Here is a 19336-nt window from a genome sequence, read left to right on the forward strand (position 1 = left end):
CCTAAAAATAATTGGTTTTGGAAGAAAAATGGCCATTGAAAGGGGTCAAATACGGCAGTCGGGAGGCAATTTCAGTGGCCTCTGGCCGCAGACGGCAGGTGGCCACTGAATAAAGTGATAAAATAGAGGAAAATCCGTCAGGGGCGTCATAAAATGACCGCTGAACGGAGGTGACCGCTGATAGGTGACCGTTAGTACAGGTTAGACTGTATTTAGTAATGACAGAATTAAACGGATAGTGTTTCAAAGCTTTAACCAAAGTGTGAACAGACGCTGATGTGGACATGGGGTCAACTAGTATTGCTCTTCATTTAATTTGTATAGTCCAGCTACATTTTTGTAAAGAAACAACATCTAATTATATAACAATAGACTGAACTTACATATCCTTCTCTGAATCGGAGTCAGACCCACTGCTATTACTGGAATACTCGCCATCTGAACCTGACTCACTAGAACCTGACCCCATTCCTGGTTCTGAACCTCTGCTCCTCTGCTGTAACCATGGTGATGTGCTGAATGTGTGTTTGGTGTTAATATATCCTGCACCTGCTGGAATCCTGTAAAAAAAACAAGAAGGTCATGATGGCCCTATAATGCTCACCAGTTTGCACCTTGTTAATAGGTGTGAAACATTATAGTTAATCCTTTAACACCTCATTAATTAATCAATGGCACGTGTTAACTGTCGTCTATTGTGTGGTCATCAAAGACTTATTCTTTGAACATCAAAGTGGTCTCATTAGACATTTGAGACGAAGTGGACTGTGGACACCTAGGACGATCGATATTTTGAGGGGGACATCTCAACATTTAAATTATATTATGTGCAGACGATAATTCATTTCCATAATAACAATAAGGTCTGTCTTATCATCCCCTGCCGAAGGTGAAGGGATATTGTTTTGGCGTTATTTGTCCAAATGTTTGTCCGTCCGTGCGTCTGTGCATTCGTACGTCCATCCACAATTGAAAATGCTTATGATTCAAAAAGCATTCAGATATCAAAAAATTATGAAGAGGCATATGACCTTTGCTTATTCGTAGAATTCTTCCCCTTGACCCAGTAAAAACAGAGTTTTGACCCCCTCGATTTGTCTGAAAAAAAAAAGCTTATAATTCAACAAGAGGGCCATGATGGCCCTATATCGCTCACCTGTTACATTGCACTTGAGGACAAGAAGGTCCTCAGAAAAAATATCTAAGTCCAAAGGACAGGAACAACAAAGGGAAGAAATTTGACCAAAAAGAAAAAAAAAATCTTACAAGGTACAGATATGTCAAATTACACCTAAAAATTGGAGGTACCATCCATGTTGTACCAAAGAAAAGTGGTCCCGGTTTTTCCCTACAGCCAATAATAAAAAGTTACTAAAAATAAGCTATTTATAGTAATGTAAAAGGGAAGTAATTAAAAAAAAATTATTGTAAGTGAACAAAAGAAGGATCTGCCAAATAAATCTGTTGACATAAATGAAATTTCAGACCAGTATCTTCATTAGTTACGGAGATATACCCATTTTAATTTGAAATAAAGGGAGGTAATTTGACATAAAATCAGTCCATAGTTATCTTCCCTGATTGGCTCAGTCCAACTAATGACAATAATGAAATTTAAAATAAGTCCTATAAGAACTTATTGATATAAATCCATTCTGATTATAATCAGGCGAGGTAATCAGATATAAAATAACTCTGGAACCTACGATTGGATCTGATTTGTCATGGAATCCAAGATTTATTGTTGTAAAAGAAATTTTGGAAGTTTGTAACAAATGAAACCATAAATGAAGTCTCTATATGGCTGCAAAAGCCAAAATAGCCAATTTTGGACTTTTAAGGGGCCATAACTCTGGAACCCATGATGGAATCTGGCCAGTTCAAGAAAGGAACCAAGATCTTGTGGTGATACAAGTTGTGTGCAAGTTTGGTTAAAATCAAATCATAAATGAAGCTGCTATTGTGCATACAAGGTCAAAATAGCTAATTTTGGCCCTTTCAGGGGCCATAACTCTGGAACCCATTATGGGATCTGGCCGGTTCAAGAAAGGAACCAAGATCTTATGGTGACACAAGTTTTGTGCTAGTTTGATTAAATTCAAATCAAAAATGAAGCTGCTATTGTGCAGACAAGGTCAAAATAGCTAGTTCTGGCCCTTTCAGGGGCCATCACTCTGGAACCCATAAAGAAATCTGCCCAGTTCAAGAAAGGAACCAAGATCTTATGGTGATACAAGTTGTGTGCAAGTTTGGTAAAAATAAAATCATAAATGAAGCTGCTATTGTGCAGACAAGGTCAAAATAGCTAATTATGGCCCTTTCAGGGGCCATAACTCTGGAACCCATAAAGGAATCTGGACAGTTCAATAAAGGAACTAAGATATTATGGTGATACAAGTTGTGTGCCAGTTTGGTAAAAATCAAATCATGAACTAGAAAATGCTTTTGTAAAAAAGCGCATGTCTCCCCTAATGCAAAGTCCTATAGGCAAGAAGTCAATAGGGGTCAGGAGCGAAAGTCAAAGAGACACTGATGGTTGGCTGCAATAGGGATCATCTACTTGGCATGTCCAGTCATCCCGCTAAATTTCAACACTCTTGGCCTAGTGGTTCTCAAGTCACTGTTCAGGCTTCTGTGACCTTGACCTTTGACGGAGTGACCCCAAAATCGATAGGGGTCATCTACTCTTCATGACCAATCATCCTATGAAGTTTCAACATTCTGGGTCAAGTGGTTCTCTAGTTATTGATCGGAAATGGTTTTCAATGTTCAGGCCCCTGTGACCTTGACCTTTGACGGAGTGACCCCAAAATCGATAGGGGTCATCTACTCTTCATGACCAATCATCTTATGAAGTTTCAACATTCTGGGTCAAGTGGTTCTCTAGTTATTGATCGGAAATGGTTTTCAATGTTCAGGCCCCTGTGACCTTGACCTTTGACATGGTGACCCCAAAATCAAAAGGGGTCATCTACTTTTCATGACCAATCATCCTATGAAGTTTCAACATTCTGGGTCAAGTGGTTCTCTAGTTATTGATCGGAAATGGTTTTCAATGTTCAGGCCCCTGTGACCTTGACCTTTGACGGAGTGACCCCAAGATCAATAGGGGTCATCTACTCTTCATGACCAATCATCGTATGAAGTTTCAACATTCTGGGTCAAGTGGTTCTCTAGTTATTGATTGGAAATGGTTTTCAATGTTCAGGCCCCTGTGACCTTGACCTTTGACGGAGTGACCCCAAAATCAATAGGGGTCATCTACTCTTCATGACCAATCATCCTATGAAGTTTCAACATTCTGGGTCAAGTGGTTCTCTAGTTATTGATCAGAAATGGTTTTCAATGTTCAGGCCCCTGTGACCTTGACCTTTGACGGAGTGATCCCAAAATCGATAGGGGTCATCTACTCTTCATGACCAATCATCCTATGAAGTTTCAACATTTTGGGTCAAGTGGTTCTCTAGTTATTGATCGGAAATGGTTTTCAATGTTCAGGCCCCTGTGACCTTGACCTTTGACGGAGTGACCCCAACATCGATAGGGGTCATCTACTCTTCATGACCAATCATCCTATGAAGTTTCAACATTCTGGGTCAAGTGGTTCTCTAGTTGCTGATCGGAAATGGTTTTCAATGTTCAGGCCCCTGTGACCTTGACCTTTGACCAAGTGACCCCAAGATCAATAGGGGTCATCTACTCTTCATGACCAATCATCTTATGAAGTTTCAACATTCTGGGTCAAGTGGTTCTCTAGTTATTGATCGGAAATGGTTTTCAATGTTCAGGCCCCTGTGACCTTGACTTTTGACCAAGTGACCCCAAGATCAATAGGGGTCATCTACTCTTCATGACCAATCATCTTATGAAGTTTCAACATTCTGGGTCAAGTGGTTCTCTAGTTATTGATCGGAAATGGTTTTCAATGTTCAGGCCCCTGTGACCTTGACCTTTAACAGAGTGACCCCAAGATCAATAGGGGTCATCTACTCTTCATGACCAATCATCCTATGAAGTTTCAACATTCTGGGTCAAGTGGTTCTCTAGTTATTGATCGGAAATGGTTTTCAATGTTCAGGCCCCTGTGACTTTGACCTTTGACGGAGTGACCCTAAAAACAATAGGGGTCGTCTACTCCAGCAGCCCTACAGCCCTATGAAGTTTGAAGGTTCTAGGTCAAATGGTTCTCCAGTTATTGCTCGGAAATGAAGTGTGACGTACGGACGGACGGACGGACGGACAGACGGACGGACGGACGGACAGGGCAAAAACAATATGTCTCCTAGGGGAGACATAATAAAGCTGCTATTGTGAAGACAAGAAATTGTTGATGCACGGAAGCACGGATGGATGCACGGACTGACAACGGACGACAGGTGATCACAAAAGCTCACCTTGTCACTATGTAACAGTTGAGCTAAAAAGGTTTTCTGCTAGAATAACCAAACCTAACATAAATATATATAAATATTTATTAGCATATAACTTTGCTTACGGGTAATATTATCCTCCTTGACCCAGTCAAAGCAGATTATATTTTCCCCTCCATTTCTTTGCAATGAAAAATGAAAATGCTTATGATTAAAAAAGAATTTTAGCTAGAACCACCAAACCTCACATAATTATTAAATAGCACATGACCATTGCTCACACATATAGTATTATCTCTTTTTACCTAGTAAAAGCAGATTTCTTTCCCCGGATTTGGTAAAACAAGAGGGTCATGATGACCCTGGATCGCTCACCTGAGTAATATGAGCTACATGTTTCAAAGATCAAACTGATGATAAAATATTAAGAAAGTCAGCTGGTCACATTCATGGTCAATGATATTCAGTTTTACGATTGGTGTGCAAAACTGTGTATGTCATCAAACTTCAAGGTTGTATCTTAAAAAACAAGAAAGTAGGTCAGTAGGTCAAGGTCAAAGTCAAGTGACATCATATTACTTGGGTTCATCAGGTAATTATTATTAAACAGTCTTGGAAATAGGATCAAATGATTTTTTAAGTATTATTTCCTTTATAACTCACATATTTTATTAGTAACTAAGTTACCCCAGGGTGGGGCTTCTTTTAACCTCAGGGGCATAATTTGAACAATTTTGGTAGAGGACTACTAGACAATGCATCATACCAAATATCAAAAGCATAGGTTGTATGGTTTCAGACAAGAAGATTTTTAAAGTTTTTTTCCTATATAAGTCTATATAAAACTTTGGACCCCCAGCGCGGGGCCTTTTTTCACCCCAGGGGTACAATTTTAACATTTTGGTTAAGTACCATAAGACAATGCTGCAAACCAAATATCAAAGGTCTAAGTGTTGTGGTTTCAGACAAGAAGATTTTTAAACTTTTTTTCATATATAAGTCTATGTAAAACTTGAGACCTCCGGGGTGGGGCCATATTTGATCCTAGAGGGATAATTTGAACAATCTTGGTAGAGGACCACTAGATGATGCTACATGCCAAACATCAATGCCCTAGGCTGTGTGGTTTTGTACAAGAAGATTTTCAAAGTTTTCCCTATATAAGTCTATATAAACCATGTGACCCCCGGGGCGGGGCCATATTTGACCCTAGGGGGATAATTTGAACAATTTTGGTAGAGGACCACCAGATGATGCCTCATACCAAATATCAAAGCCCTAGGCCATGTGGTTTTGTACAAGAAGATTTTCAAAGTTTTCCCTATATAAGTCTATATAAACCATGTGACCCCCCCGGTGGGGCCATATTTGACCCTAGTGGAATAATTTGAACAATTTTGGTAGAGGACCACTAGATGATGCTACACACCAGATATCAAAGCCCTAGGCCCTGTGGTTTTGGACAAGAATATTTTTAAAGTTTTCAATTCTTTGAACAATTTTGAAAGGGGGCCACCCAAGGATCATTCCTGTGAAGTTTGGTGTAATTCTGCCCAGTGGTTTTCAAGAATAAGATTTTTTTAGAAAATGACGAACACACGACGCACACCGCACGACAGACATTGAGCGGTCACAATAGCTCACCATGAGCCTTTGGCTCACGTGAGCTAAAAACTAACAAGAGGGCCATATTGGCCCTATATCGCTCACCTGTTATCATTGCACTTAATGACAAGGTCAAAAAATCCAATAAAGGGAAGAAATTTAACCAAAAAGAAAAAAAAACTAGAGATGCTTTTGAGAAAAGCGCATGTCTCCCACAACTGTCCCTAAGAAAAATGTCTAGTTACTCTAGATGGTTTTGACCAGTGGATCAAATTAGATGGTCTGGACGAGTGGATCCAATCAGTAATTCAAGGGCCATAATTCAAAAGTGCCTGGGCCAATTTGGCTAGTTATCGAACTTGGCTGAGGTCTTATGGTCAAACACATTTTGTTCAAGTTTGGTGAAGATCGGATGAGAAATTTCGACTTTAGAGAGCGGCAAGAGTAAAAAGGCTGATTTTTCGGTAATTCAAGGGCTGTGACTCCAAATCCCTGGACCCATTTGGCTAGTTATCAAAATTGGCCGAGGTCTCATGGTCAAACACAATTTGTTCAAGTTTGGTGAAGATCGGATGAGAAATGTTTGACTTAGAGTGCGGACAAAAGTAAAAAGGCCGATTTTTCAGTAATCCAAGGGCCGTAACTCCAAAATCCCCGGACCGATTTGGTTAGTTATCGAATTTGGCTATTAGGTCTCACGGTCAAACACATTTTGTTCAAGTTTGGTGAAGATCGGATGAGAAATGTTCGACTTAGAGTGCGGACAAGAGTAAAAAGGCCGATTTTTGGTAATTCAAGGGCCGTAACTCCAAAATGCCTGGACAGATTTGGCTAGTTATCGAACTTGGCCGAGGTCTCATGGTCAGACACATTTGTTAAAGTTTGGTAAAAGATCGGATGAGAAATGTTTGACTTAGAGTGCGGACAAGAGTAAAAAGGCCGATTTTTGGTAATTCAAGGGCCATAACTCCAATATGCCTGGACCGATTTGCCTAGTTATCGAACTTGGCTGAGGTCTTATGGTCAAACACATTTTGTTTAAGTTTGGTGAAAATCAAATGAGAAATGTTCGACTTAAGAGCTTTTTGACAGACAGACACACAGACTAGAGTAAATCAATATGTCTCCCACACCACTGTGTGGTGGGAGACATAATTCTCAAAGGTACAGATATGTCAAAATACACCTAAAAATTGGAGGTATCATCCATGTTATACCACAGAAAATTGGTCTCGGTTTTACCCTAAGACCAATAATAAACAAGAGGGCCATGAAGGCTCTGTATCGCTCACCTGACCTATTGACCTAAAGATCATAAAGATAGTTTCATTAAGATATGGTCATAAATGTGGCCTTTAAAGTGTTAACTAACTTTTCCTTTGATTTGACCCACATGACCCAGATTCGAACTTGACCTAAAGATCAACATTCTGACTAAGTTTCATGAGGATACAGTCATAAATGTGGCCTCTAAAGTGTTAACAAGCTTTTCCTTTGATTTGACCTAGTGACCTAGTTTTTGACCCCACCTGACCCAGATTTGAACTTGACCTATAGATCATCATTGAGGGTAACATTCTGACCAAGTTTCATTAAGATATGGTCTTAAATGTGGCCTCTAGAGTGTTTACAAGCTTTTCCTTTGATTTGACCTGGTGACCTAGATTTTGACCCTACATGACCCAGATTCAAACTGGATTTTGAAATCATCATGATTAACATTCTGACCAAGTTTCATGAAGATACAGTCATAAATGTGGCCTCTACAGTGTTAACAAGCTTTTCCTTTGATTTGATCCGGTGACCTAGTTTTTGACCCCAGATGATCCAATATCGAACTCATCCAAGATTTTATTGAGGGTAACATTCTGACCAAGTTTTCCTTTGATTTGACATGGTGACCTAGTTTTTGACCCTACATCATGACCCAGATTCAAACTGGACCTTGAGATCATTAAGATTAACATTCTGACCAAGTTTCATGAAGATACAGTCATAAATGTGGCCTCTAGAGTGTTAACAAGGTTTTCCTTTGATTTGACCTAGTGACCTAGTTTTTGACCCCACCTGACCCAGATTTGAACTTGAACTAAAGATCATCAAGATTAACACTCTGACCAAGTTTCATGAAGATACAATCTGGCCTCTACAGTGTTAACAAGCTTTTCCATTGATTTGACCTGGTGACCTAGTTTTTGACCCCGGATGACCCAATATCAAATTAGTCAAAGATTTTATTGAGGGTAACATTCTGAACAAGTTTCATTAAGATTGGGCCCAAATTGTGACCTCTAGAGTGTTAACAAGCTTTTCCTTTGATTTGACCTGGTAACCTAGTTTTTAACCCCATTATGACCCAATATCGAACTTGTCCAAGATTTTATTGAGGGTAACATTCTGACCAAGTTTCATTAAGATTGAGCAAAAATTGTGACCTCTAGAGTGTTAACAAGCTTTTCCTTTGATTTGACCTGGTGACCTAGCGTTTGACCCCAGATGACTCAGTATCGAACTCTCCAAGATTTAATTGAGGGTAACATTCTGACCAAGTTTCATTAAGATTGGGTCAAAATTGTGACCTCTAGAGTGTTAACAGTCAAATTGTTGACGACGGACGACGGACACAAGGCGATCACAAAAGCTCACCTTTGAGCACTTGTGCTCAGATGAGCTCAAAACTGGTTGCTAGACTTTAATCCGATTTTTATTACTACATGTCAATAAAAATAAAGGCTAGTGTATAAACATTGCATAGCAGGGCCGGAAAAAAAAATCAAATAACAGCCGTAGCATACGTTCGGTTGGCACGTGACGCTACATCAAACTTCTATTTTTAGTATCTACTTTTACTTTGGCAAGCATGTCTTAAACAAACCACGGGTAAATTTCCAAAATTACAAATTTTCTGGTGATTTAAACCAATGTATGTACTGTACACGATTAAAGTTTACCGCGTCTACACGCCAATATGCGCAAATGATAAAACCAATAACTTTACATGATTGTGTACTGTGATTTATCCTCCATTATTTTGGTCCTTCAAAGTTTTGACGTTTAGATTGCCCGTCACAAAATATAAAACAATCTGAAAGTCGAATTATTTTGACTATTTTCATTACTTGATCGGGAATCACTGTTCCATCATTTTTGACTGTTCCATCATTTTTGGGAAAGTTTCAATATAATACTATGGAGATTTTTTTTAAATGACAAAGTGGTCGAATTGATCATCAGTCAATGTTCGTACAGTCCCCATTTTACATACCTCTTTCAAGGCCTCACTTCTTGTGGGTTTGTTTGCTAAATATAAATTTAAATTAAGTCAATTGTTCAGTAAGAGTTAAGCTTTATTTTGATACCAACCATTGATAACAATTTGCAGAAATAAAAAAGTTACAGGTAAAAAACCTTATTTTCTGCCCGAGTTTATCATCAGTTAGTTCTGGCTACCATAACTTGTCTGAAACTTTTTTTATTTTTCTGATGGTCGCGTCCATTAAGTTATGGCGAAACCCCATTTGGTTAACTAACCAGTATCAAACCGCAACATTTAGCACAGTCTCTCATGAGAAACTGGTGACGTCATGCAACAGTTCAGAGCACGTGGTTATTTTTGAAAATCAAGATTAAAATTTTACCTATTTATGAATTTAATTTAATCATAAACATAACCGTTTTCGATAAAATTCATAAAAAGCCTACCTTAGAAGGTTTAAGTTCTCAGAAAAGGTCAATAAATAAGGAAGTGGCTATTCTTACTGTCCTGTAGGAATAGCGTTGTAGGCTATTCTTACAGCTTTCCCGTAGGAATAGTGAAAAGCCCGCAAGTGGTTATTCCTACAGCAGTTTTGTATTACAATACATTGTCCTGAAGTCATTCAACTGATATATTTTCAACCAATTTCTGAAATGACATGTAATCACATTTGGTCATTGTGTTACAAATACAGTAGAGACTGCCTGAACGACCCCCTGAATTTAACGACTCCCTGTCATGTGCGACTCTATTTTAAGCTCCGGACGCAATTTACTATTAAAATAGTCTGAATTAAGCAACCCCTTGCCTTACGCGACAAGCGACTGTGAAATTAAGCTCCAGAATCGATTATTAGACCGTTTTCAGCGACTTTGAGATGCTCCCTCGCAAGATTTTACATGACAGAGTTACCATTCGTTATCTCGCGTGAAGTTGTTTGACTCTGAAATTATTTGTTTACAAAAAATGGCCGATGAAAAACGTAAATAAATAACTGTTTTGACGTTAGAACAGCGTGTTAAGGCACTAGAATTGCTCGATTGGGGAAAACCAGAGTACAAGTCGCTGAAGATTTCGGAGTCGGGGCATACACTGTGGAACAAATAGAAGGCGGAATTTAACAGGAAACAACGAAGTAAACATGGTTTAAAGATGCAGTCAATAAACGAATAAATATCACAGGACCATTAATACACAAAGAAACCATGAACATTAACCTCAGTGCGTAAATAGTTCATCTAACGGAACATTTATATTTTAAAATCCCAACTACTGCTCGCCTTTATCCTCTTGCTAGATCATGAGCTTAAATTTGTTTTATCAACATCATACGAATGATGCAAACTATTTTAAATGTTATATTTTATTAAAATGTAACTAAAGAAATAGTATTTAAACATTTTACTCCTACCTTAAAAGAGGCCTATATATAAGTATCGAATATACACGAAAAATCAAGCAGATATCTGTATATATGAAACCAGCGTCAGCCAGATGAGTGAGACTGTTTTAAGAGACTCCCTGTCATATGTGACCTTTTTGCTGCTTCCCAAAGTCGGTCTCTTAAAACAGTCTTGACTGTAAAATGTCAGGTCTGAATTAATGCAAACATGTCAAGCTGATGTGTTAAAAATGTTAAGTATAAAACTAAATTAAAGGGCAATTAACATGTCTAGTGTGGTAAGAGATTTGTACTGTTGTGAAAAATTTGCACGTATATACACGAAACACAGATCTATAATTCTCTAACTGGTTTAGCTGAAAACACTTGGTCAAGATTTTTTGATGTTTCAATATTAATAACGTATGTATTTACATCTACATCTGTCCAACCAACAATCGCTTTCCGTTTTATTTAGAAGACAAATTTCAGTTAAATAAGTATTTTACACTCATGATAAATTTGTTGTATTAAAATTGTTTGTTTATGTAACAAATGGAAGTAATAAATGTAATAAAATGCGTTATACTACCTAGGGAAATCACTTCCCCTTTTTGTCTTCTCTGGATTTCCTTATCGGAAAAGTGAAGAAGTTGCGAGAAATTATATCAGTCGAATGAATTCAGTACGATGTGTAACACAAAACTGCCATAGGAATAACCACCTGCGGGCTTTTCACTATTCTTACGGGAGAGCCGTAAAAAAAGCCTGCGAGGCTATTCCTACAGGACCGTAAGAATAGCCACTTCCAACAAGAGCTTGTCGAACATGAAATGCCCCCCTTGATGCATTCAGTAATTGCACATGGAACAGAAATTATTTGCTCACTGTAAACAAAAGTTCTACTGTTCTGGTTCAATGTGACATTGACCTTTGACTTATTGACCTCAAAATCAACAGGGGTCATCTGCTGGTCTTGATCAACCTCCCTATTAAGTTAAGTGATCCTAGGCCCAAGCGTTCTCAAGGTATCGTCCGGAAAGGGTTTAACTGTTCCGGGTCAGTGTGACCTTGACCTTTAGCCTACTGACCTCAAAATCTATAGGGGTCATCTACAGGTCATGACCAACTTCCCGATCAAGTTTCATGATCCTAGGCCCAAGCGTTCTCAAGTTATTGTCTGGAAACAGTATAAATGTTCCGGGTCAATGGGACCTTGACCTTTGACCTACTGATCTTAAAATCAATAGGGGTCATCTGCTGGTCATGATGAACCTCTCTATCATCTTTCATGACCCTTGGCCCAAGCGTTCTCAAGTTATTGTCCAGAAACCGTTTAACTGTTCCTGGCCAATCTGACCTTGAACTTTGACAAAATGACCTCAAAATCAATAGGGGTCATTTGCTGGTCATAATCAATCTCCCTATCAATTTTCCTGATCCTAACCCCATACGTTCTTGAGTTATCGCCCGGAAACCGTTTTACTGTTCCTGGTCACTGTGACCTTGACCTTTGACCTACTGACCTCAAGATCAATAGGGGTCATCTGCTGGTCATGAGCAACCTCCCTATCAACTTTCACGATCCTAGGCCCAAGCAATCTTGAGGTAATCGTTGAGAATTGTTAATGTTAGCATATCAAGTTTGATAATACAGTCGACATCGTACTTGCGACCACCTCTATTAAGCAATTTTTGTATTAAACGACCAGTCAAAATCCCTCCCGAACGTTTTCAGTACATAAATTTATTCCATTAAACGACTTTTTTATTAAACGACCAGCGACCACTTTAATGGAGCCCCGACAGGTAACATATTTAACAAAAGTATCTATTAAGCAACCTGGTACAATATTCCTGCAGGACATTTCTTCACCTATGTATATAGCGAGTACATTTTGCACCTGCCTGGATGCAATTAACCTTTGTAACAGTCCAAACCATAAAACACATGTGATGGTAATTAATATGCAAGATAAATATTATCTGCTAACTGCTGATGACTATTAATTATTGACATGCTGAAGTGCTAATATGTTTCCCTCGGAAATGAACATCTCCCTTTAAGGAAGTGTCTAGCCGTTCGTCTTGAATAAATCACTGCATAATTCAGCCGTTAAAACGAAAGTTTGCCGAAATCAATAATGGCGAGATGCCATGTCGTCATGGCAAAACAGTGTTTTTATGGGATCGGAATTTTAAAATTTAACCTTTTCACTGGATTTTCAAAATTAAAACAGTTTTGAAATACTTACAATTTTCATATTTTAATTAGTATTCAAACATTTTTTTTTAATGAATAACTGTTTTAAATGGCATTTGATTTCAATAGCGGCAGTGTGATGTTCAAAACTTTTAGAAAAACAGTAGTTAAGCGTTCTTAATTAACCCATTTTATTTCGAAATACTTGTCAAAAGTGATAAAAGAATTGCTTGTTTTACAAGCTTTCCTATCATTACAAAAATGAATTTTGTGTTTTAAGAATTTCAAAAAAGTTTGGCCGTTAGAAAACACCACTTTCGGACGACGATCAATGTTTTATCATGTCTAAAAATAGGGTTTTTTGTTTACAGATAAGTATTGATACCTTAAGTAAATAACAGTTAAAACTATATCAAATCTTTACTTGTGTGTGGCATTGGTCTGCTGATGCGTCAAGTGTGGTGTGCTGTGTGTTGTGTGCTTGTCACCTTCCGCTTTCAGCCTCCACCGCTGGCTAGCCTTCTGGTGAAAAAGGAGCCGAGTGCGTAAGTCTTCCCTGCCAGTACATAGCCTCTCTGCAGACAAGCCCTTTTGCAGTGCCTCCCAGTTGGCGCCACACGGTAACTGAGCACCTTGCGGCCTCAGTCAGAACTGCAGGGGACTCGGAGGAGGTCTGCCCCCATACATGTGGCATGCCAGGCCCACCGGTGTGTGGACACGCCCTGATGCCTATGAACAGACTCCCAGCTGTGGGACAAATAGCTCCTGTGTTCCCAGGATAGGGTTTTAACTCGGAACTAAGGGTGAGGTAACCCCGAAAGAAACCTAGAGAGTTGAAGACAGAGGTGCTGGGCCATTGGCTCTCTCTTAACGAACCACAGCACCATGCAATGTCGCTATGACTACACAGCCATCCGGTATTCAACAATGTGGTGCTGAATCTCTGAGGTCCCTCTAGAGGGATTCAGTGCCGGGCTCTGAGCCTCGACAGAGTCCACCCACAGCTACTGGGGGTCCCTTCTTCAATCCACAACATGGAAAGAGAAGAAGGAGGAACATACCAAGGAGAAGAACCAATTCGCATCAACCTTTCAGACTGATGCATTGGAATGCGGAGGGTGTCTTCAACAAGAAAGCTGAACTTGAGCATATCCTCTGTGAGAAAGACACCAATGTCTGTTGCATTCAGGAAACTCACCTACAGCCAGAGAAATCCTTCAAAGTCAGAGGATACCAGTGTTTTCGCTGTGACAGAATTGGCAGATGAAAAGGAGGCATCATAACATTGGTCAGGAACAACATCAGCGCTGTTCAGAACAACACGCATATGGATGACTCTGAGTTCCAAGTTCTGAGCCTCAGAAAGAACGAGTTCAACTTGAAACTTGTGAATATATACTCTCCAAGTGAAAAAGCTCTGTCCCTTGACGAAGTTACAACTGATGAAACCAGTTCACCGCGGTTTGAATACATCTGCGGATGTCTCTAAATTGCTTTTTTGTACTTTGTCCAAGAGCAGAAAGTCGTGCTTATAGCATGAATTGATCTGCAGAGGGCGTTTGACAAAGTCTGGACTGATGGACTCCTCGTCAAGCTGATGAGGACTTGAATAGGAGGTCACATGCTGAGGTGGATTAAGTCATACCTCCACAACAGGAGCGTAAGAGTCAGTTTAGAACATGCCAGCAGTAGGAAGTTCCTGTTGCGTCATGGTGTCCCACAAGGCGGAGTCTTATCCCCTACACTCTTCTTGCTTTTCATCAATGATCTGGTGTCTGAACTACCGAAAGGAGTTAAGGCTGCTCTCTACGCAGACGATCTGATGTTATGGTGTAAGGAAGAACATGCCACTACAGCCACATACAGGATGCAAGAAGCCATCAACAAGCTTTCAGCTTGGGCTGAAGATTGGTGTGTATCGATCAATACAGAGAAATCGTCCACCACACTATTCTCCCTGTCGTCAAAGCAGAGGGCGGGTAAAATCAAGATGGGAAATACTTCGCTGATTGAAGCAGACGAGGCAAAATACCTTGGAGTGACCTTTGACAAACGGCTAACCTGGAAGCCCCACATAAGTGAAGCAGAAGGGAAGGCCCGTAGGAAGCTTGCCATGATGCCCAAACTTGCTGGAACAACGTGGGGAGCAAATAAGCAAATACTCAAGACAGTATATCAGGGAACAGTGAGACCCCATTTAGAGTATAGCTCAACTGCCTGGTCCACTACTGCCAAAACTAACCAACAGGCTTTAGACAAGGTTCAGAACCAAGCATTGCGGATCATGACAGGTGCTACAAAGTCTACACCAATCTCCTTTATGGAGAAGCTAACAGGCACACAGCCGTTACAAGACAGAAGACATGCAAAAGTTCTGCTTCAAGCAGAGAAGTTCAGGTCTTTTCAAGACCATCCCATGAAAGCCAAGTTAGATGGCTACACAAAAAATCGGCTCAAACGTAGCAGCTTCGTACGTGAAGCAAAGAAACTCAACCGAGAGTTCAAAACTGAGCTGAGCATACCGACGACTCCCCTAGGTAGTGAAGACATTATAAACCCACTAGCGAATGATCTGTCCTCAGTGACTGTGAGACTTGCTGTTCCTCGTCTTGACTGCGGGAAGCAAGATGATGAAGGCATTCGGAAGAGCCTCACACTTGCTATGATCAATGAAGACTATCCTCCGGAATCATGGACTCATGTTTATACAGACGGATCAGCCACATGCGCCGTCAAAGATGGAGGAGCAGGAGTTTTCATTCAATACCCATCTGGCAAGAGAGAAACACTACATGCAGCCACAGGAAAACACTGCAGCAATTACAAGGCAGAGACTGAAGCACTCATGAAGGCCGTCTCAATGGTTGAAGACTCGGCAGAAGAAAGCTCCTCAGTCGTCTTTCTCACAGATGCACTGTCTGTCATGGAAGCTCTGATTAACAATAAAGCTCCGCAGCTAGCCAGGAGAATGCAGAGCCTGAGTATAACCTGCAAAGTAGCACTTCAGTGGATTCCATCCCATTGTGGACTTGCAGGCAATGAAGAGGCAGACAAACTGCCTAAGCTAGGAGCTCAGTCAGAACAACCAACAGAACCTGTGAGTTACAAGGAGAAAATCATCATCATCAAGCCACTAACGAGACCAAGGAGGAAGATGCTTTTCATCTCCTAGATCGGTCTGAACAAGTGATGATTGTCAGGCTCCGCTCAGTGCACAACAAGCTCATAGCTCACATGTACAAGAAATACAGACTGGCATCATCGCCAACTTGTCCATGTGGTGAAGAAGATCAGACTGCGGAGCATATACTTCAGAGATGTAAAAGGCATGACCAGGAGCGAACTGCGACTTGGCCGATAGATACCTCAATCCAGCATAAACTGTATGGAGGCATTGAGGATCTGCGGCAAACCACAAGTTTCATCGAGGCTACTGGTCTGACAGTGTAGTCGCGAACGGCAAGAAGAAAATTACTTTTGCATTAAGAAATCAATTACCGGACGGATTACCTAAGGATTTGCTAGGCTAGAACGCAGGTTAGGCGTCCGGTTTCCTGGAAGGTTAGACACTTCCTTCATTTAAAAATAAAAAAATTCATAATTTATTTTTCATAATTTATTTTCTTTTTTATTTGTTAAATGAAACATGAAGAAATAATTCAATAATTTCCAGTTTTCGATAAAATTCATAAAAAGCCTACCTTAGAAGGTTTAAGTTCTCAGAAAAGGTCAATAAATAAGGAAGTGGCTATTCTTACTGTCCTGTAGGAATAGCGTTGTAGGCTATTCTTACAGCTTTCCCGTAGGAATAGTGAAAAGCCCGCAAGTGGTTATTCCTACAGCAGTTTTGTATTACAATACATTGTCCTGAAGTCATTCAACTGATATATTTTCAACCAATTTCTGAAATGACATGTAATCACATTTGGTCATTGTGTTACAAATACAGTAGAGACTGCCTGAACGACCCCCTGAATTTAACGACTCCCTGTCATGTGCGACTCTATTTTAAGCTCCGGACGCAATTTACTATTAAAATAGTCTGAATTAAGCAACCCCTTGCCTTACGCGACAAGCGACTGTGAAATTAAGCTCCAGAATCGATTATTAGACCGTTTTCAGCGACTTTGAGATGCACAACCTTGACCTACTGACCTACTTTCTTCTTTCTTCAGCTCGTCTGATTTCTTAAAAAATCTACGAGATATTGTCGTCACTTGATCGTAGGCGTCGGCGTTGGTTAAATTTTTTGTTTAGGTCCACCTTTTCTCAGATACATCACTTGCTGTTAAAACCTAATTTTATGTCAAAAAGTAACATAATATTATAACCTTCCTATAGTGCATAATTAAAAAGAGGATGAAGTACGAAAAAAAATGTTTTTTTCTTCTATTTTTAGCTTGTCTACTTTTTAAAGGTATTGTAAGCATCATCTTTGGTTAAATATTTGTTTAGATCCGACTTTTCTAGAAAACTATAAAAGCTACAGGTTTAAAACTTTGCACACTTATTCATCTATCCTCGACAGACTGTAAGCGTCATTCAATTTTCTATAATCTACACAAAACCTTCGAATTCCGTCTTTCTTTTCCACCAAAACAACACCACTAGCCCAAGTGTTTAATGATGGCTGAATAATGCCCTTGTTAAGCATTTCATGAACTTGATCTTCGACTTCTTTTTTCATATGCTCAGTCTGCGTAATGGCTGTTTTATTTGTCGAGCATCTCCAGTTGGTATCTGATGTCGAATTATGCTAGTTCTGCCTAAATCAGAATCAGATTTTGAAAATATATTTGAGTATTTCATTAATGATTTTTCCACTTGACAACATTGATTTTCATCTAAATGTTCTGTGGCTCGTTTATATAAATCCTCCATATGAGACGGAAGTCGTGTCTCTCTTCGAGTCTTATTAAATAAGTTGTTGATACTTGATACAGGACTCATCGAAGCATGGTTTGCTCCATGATATATTGCCTGAGAGTAGAGAGTAGAGACTGCACTTTCATTTTACAGAATTGGCCTAATTTGAGAGGTGTCATGGGGTGAATACAGATTGGAATTGACGATTGAGGATATTGGCCTTCTTTTTGTCATCAGTATGAAGTTGACCTTTTTCTAGAAGAGGAGAAATGCCTTGGGAGTCCTGACTTTGAGATGCTCCCTCGCAAGATTTTACATGACAGAGTTACCATTCGTTATCTCGCGTGAAGTTGTTTGACTCTGAAATTATTTGTTTACAAAAAATGGCCGATGAAAAACGTAAATAAATAACTGTTTTGACGTTAGAACAGCGTGTTAAGGCACTAGAATTGCTCGATTGGGGAAAACCAGAGTACAAGTCGCTGAAGATTTCGGAGTCGGGGCATACACTGTGGAACAAATAGAAGGCGGAATTTAACAGGAAACAACGAAGTAAACATGGTTTAAAGATGCAGTCAATAAACGAATAAATATCACAGGACCATTAATACACAAAGAAACCATGAACATTAACCTCAGTGCGTAAATAGTTCATCTAACGGAACATTTATATTTTAAATCCCAACTACTGCTCGCCTTTATCCTCTTGCTAGATCATGAGCTTAAATTTGTTTTATCAACATCATACGAATGATGCAAACTATTTTAAATGTTATATTTTTATTAAAATGTAACTAAAGAAATAGTATTTAAACATTTTACTCCTACCTTAAAAGAGGCCTATATATAAGTATCGAATATACACGAAAAATCAAGCAGATATCTGTATATATGAAACCAGCGTCAGCCAGATGAGTGAGACTTTTTTAAAGAGACTCCCTGTCATATGTGACCTTTTTGCTGCTTCCCAAAGTCGGTCTCTTAAAACAGTCTTGACTGTAAAATGTCAGGTCTGAATTAATGCAAACATGTCAAGCTGAATGTGTTAAAAAATGTTAAGTATAAAACTAAATTAAAGGGCAATTAACATGTCTAGTGTGGTAAGAGATTTGTACTGTTGTGAAAAATTTGCACGTATATACACGAAACACAGATCTATAATTCTCTAACTGGTTTAGCTGAAAAACACTTGGTCAAGATTTTTTGATGTTTCAATATTAATAACGTATGTATTTACATCTACATCTGTCCAACCAACAATCGCTTTCCGTTTTATTTAGAAGACAAATTTCAGTTAAATAAGTATTTTACACTCATGATAAATTTGTTGTATTAAAATTGTTTGTTTATGTAACAAATGGAAGTAATAAATGTAATAAAATGCGTTATACTACCTAGGGAAATCACTTCCCCTTTTTGTCTTCTCTGGATTTCCTTATCGGAAAAGTGAAGAAGTTGCGAGAAATTATATCAGTCGAATGAATTCAGTACGATGTGTAACACAAAACTGCCATAGGAATAACCACCTGCGGGCTTTTCACTATTCTTACGGGAGAGCCGTAAAAAAAGCCTGCGAGGCTATTCCTACAGGACCGTAAGAATAGCCACTTCCAACAAGAGCTTGTCGAACATGAATGCCCCCCTTGATGCATTCA

At 39.3% G+C, this 19336-nt stretch overlaps 1 protein-coding gene across 3 annotated transcripts in view; it reads right to left on the bottom strand.

Moving 5' to 3' along the window:
• LOC123551432 (28S ribosomal protein S31, mitochondrial-like) overlaps positions 1-19336 on the bottom strand; it is a 201410-nt gene that overhangs the window by 177550 nt on the left and 4524 nt on the right. For all 3 annotated transcript variants that reach the window (XM_045340370.2, XM_045340369.2, XM_053540916.1), the window contains exon 2: positions 384-560. In XM_045340370.2, coding sequence (XP_045196305.2) covers positions 384-560 — 177 coding nt within the window. The remainder of the gene's footprint in view (positions 1-383; positions 561-19336) is intronic.

This window comes from Mercenaria mercenaria, chromosome 4, assembly GCF_021730395.1.
Source record: "Mercenaria mercenaria strain notata chromosome 4, MADL_Memer_1, whole genome shotgun sequence".
NCBI classification, from domain to species: Eukaryota; Metazoa; Mollusca; class Bivalvia; order Venerida; family Veneridae; genus Mercenaria; species Mercenaria mercenaria.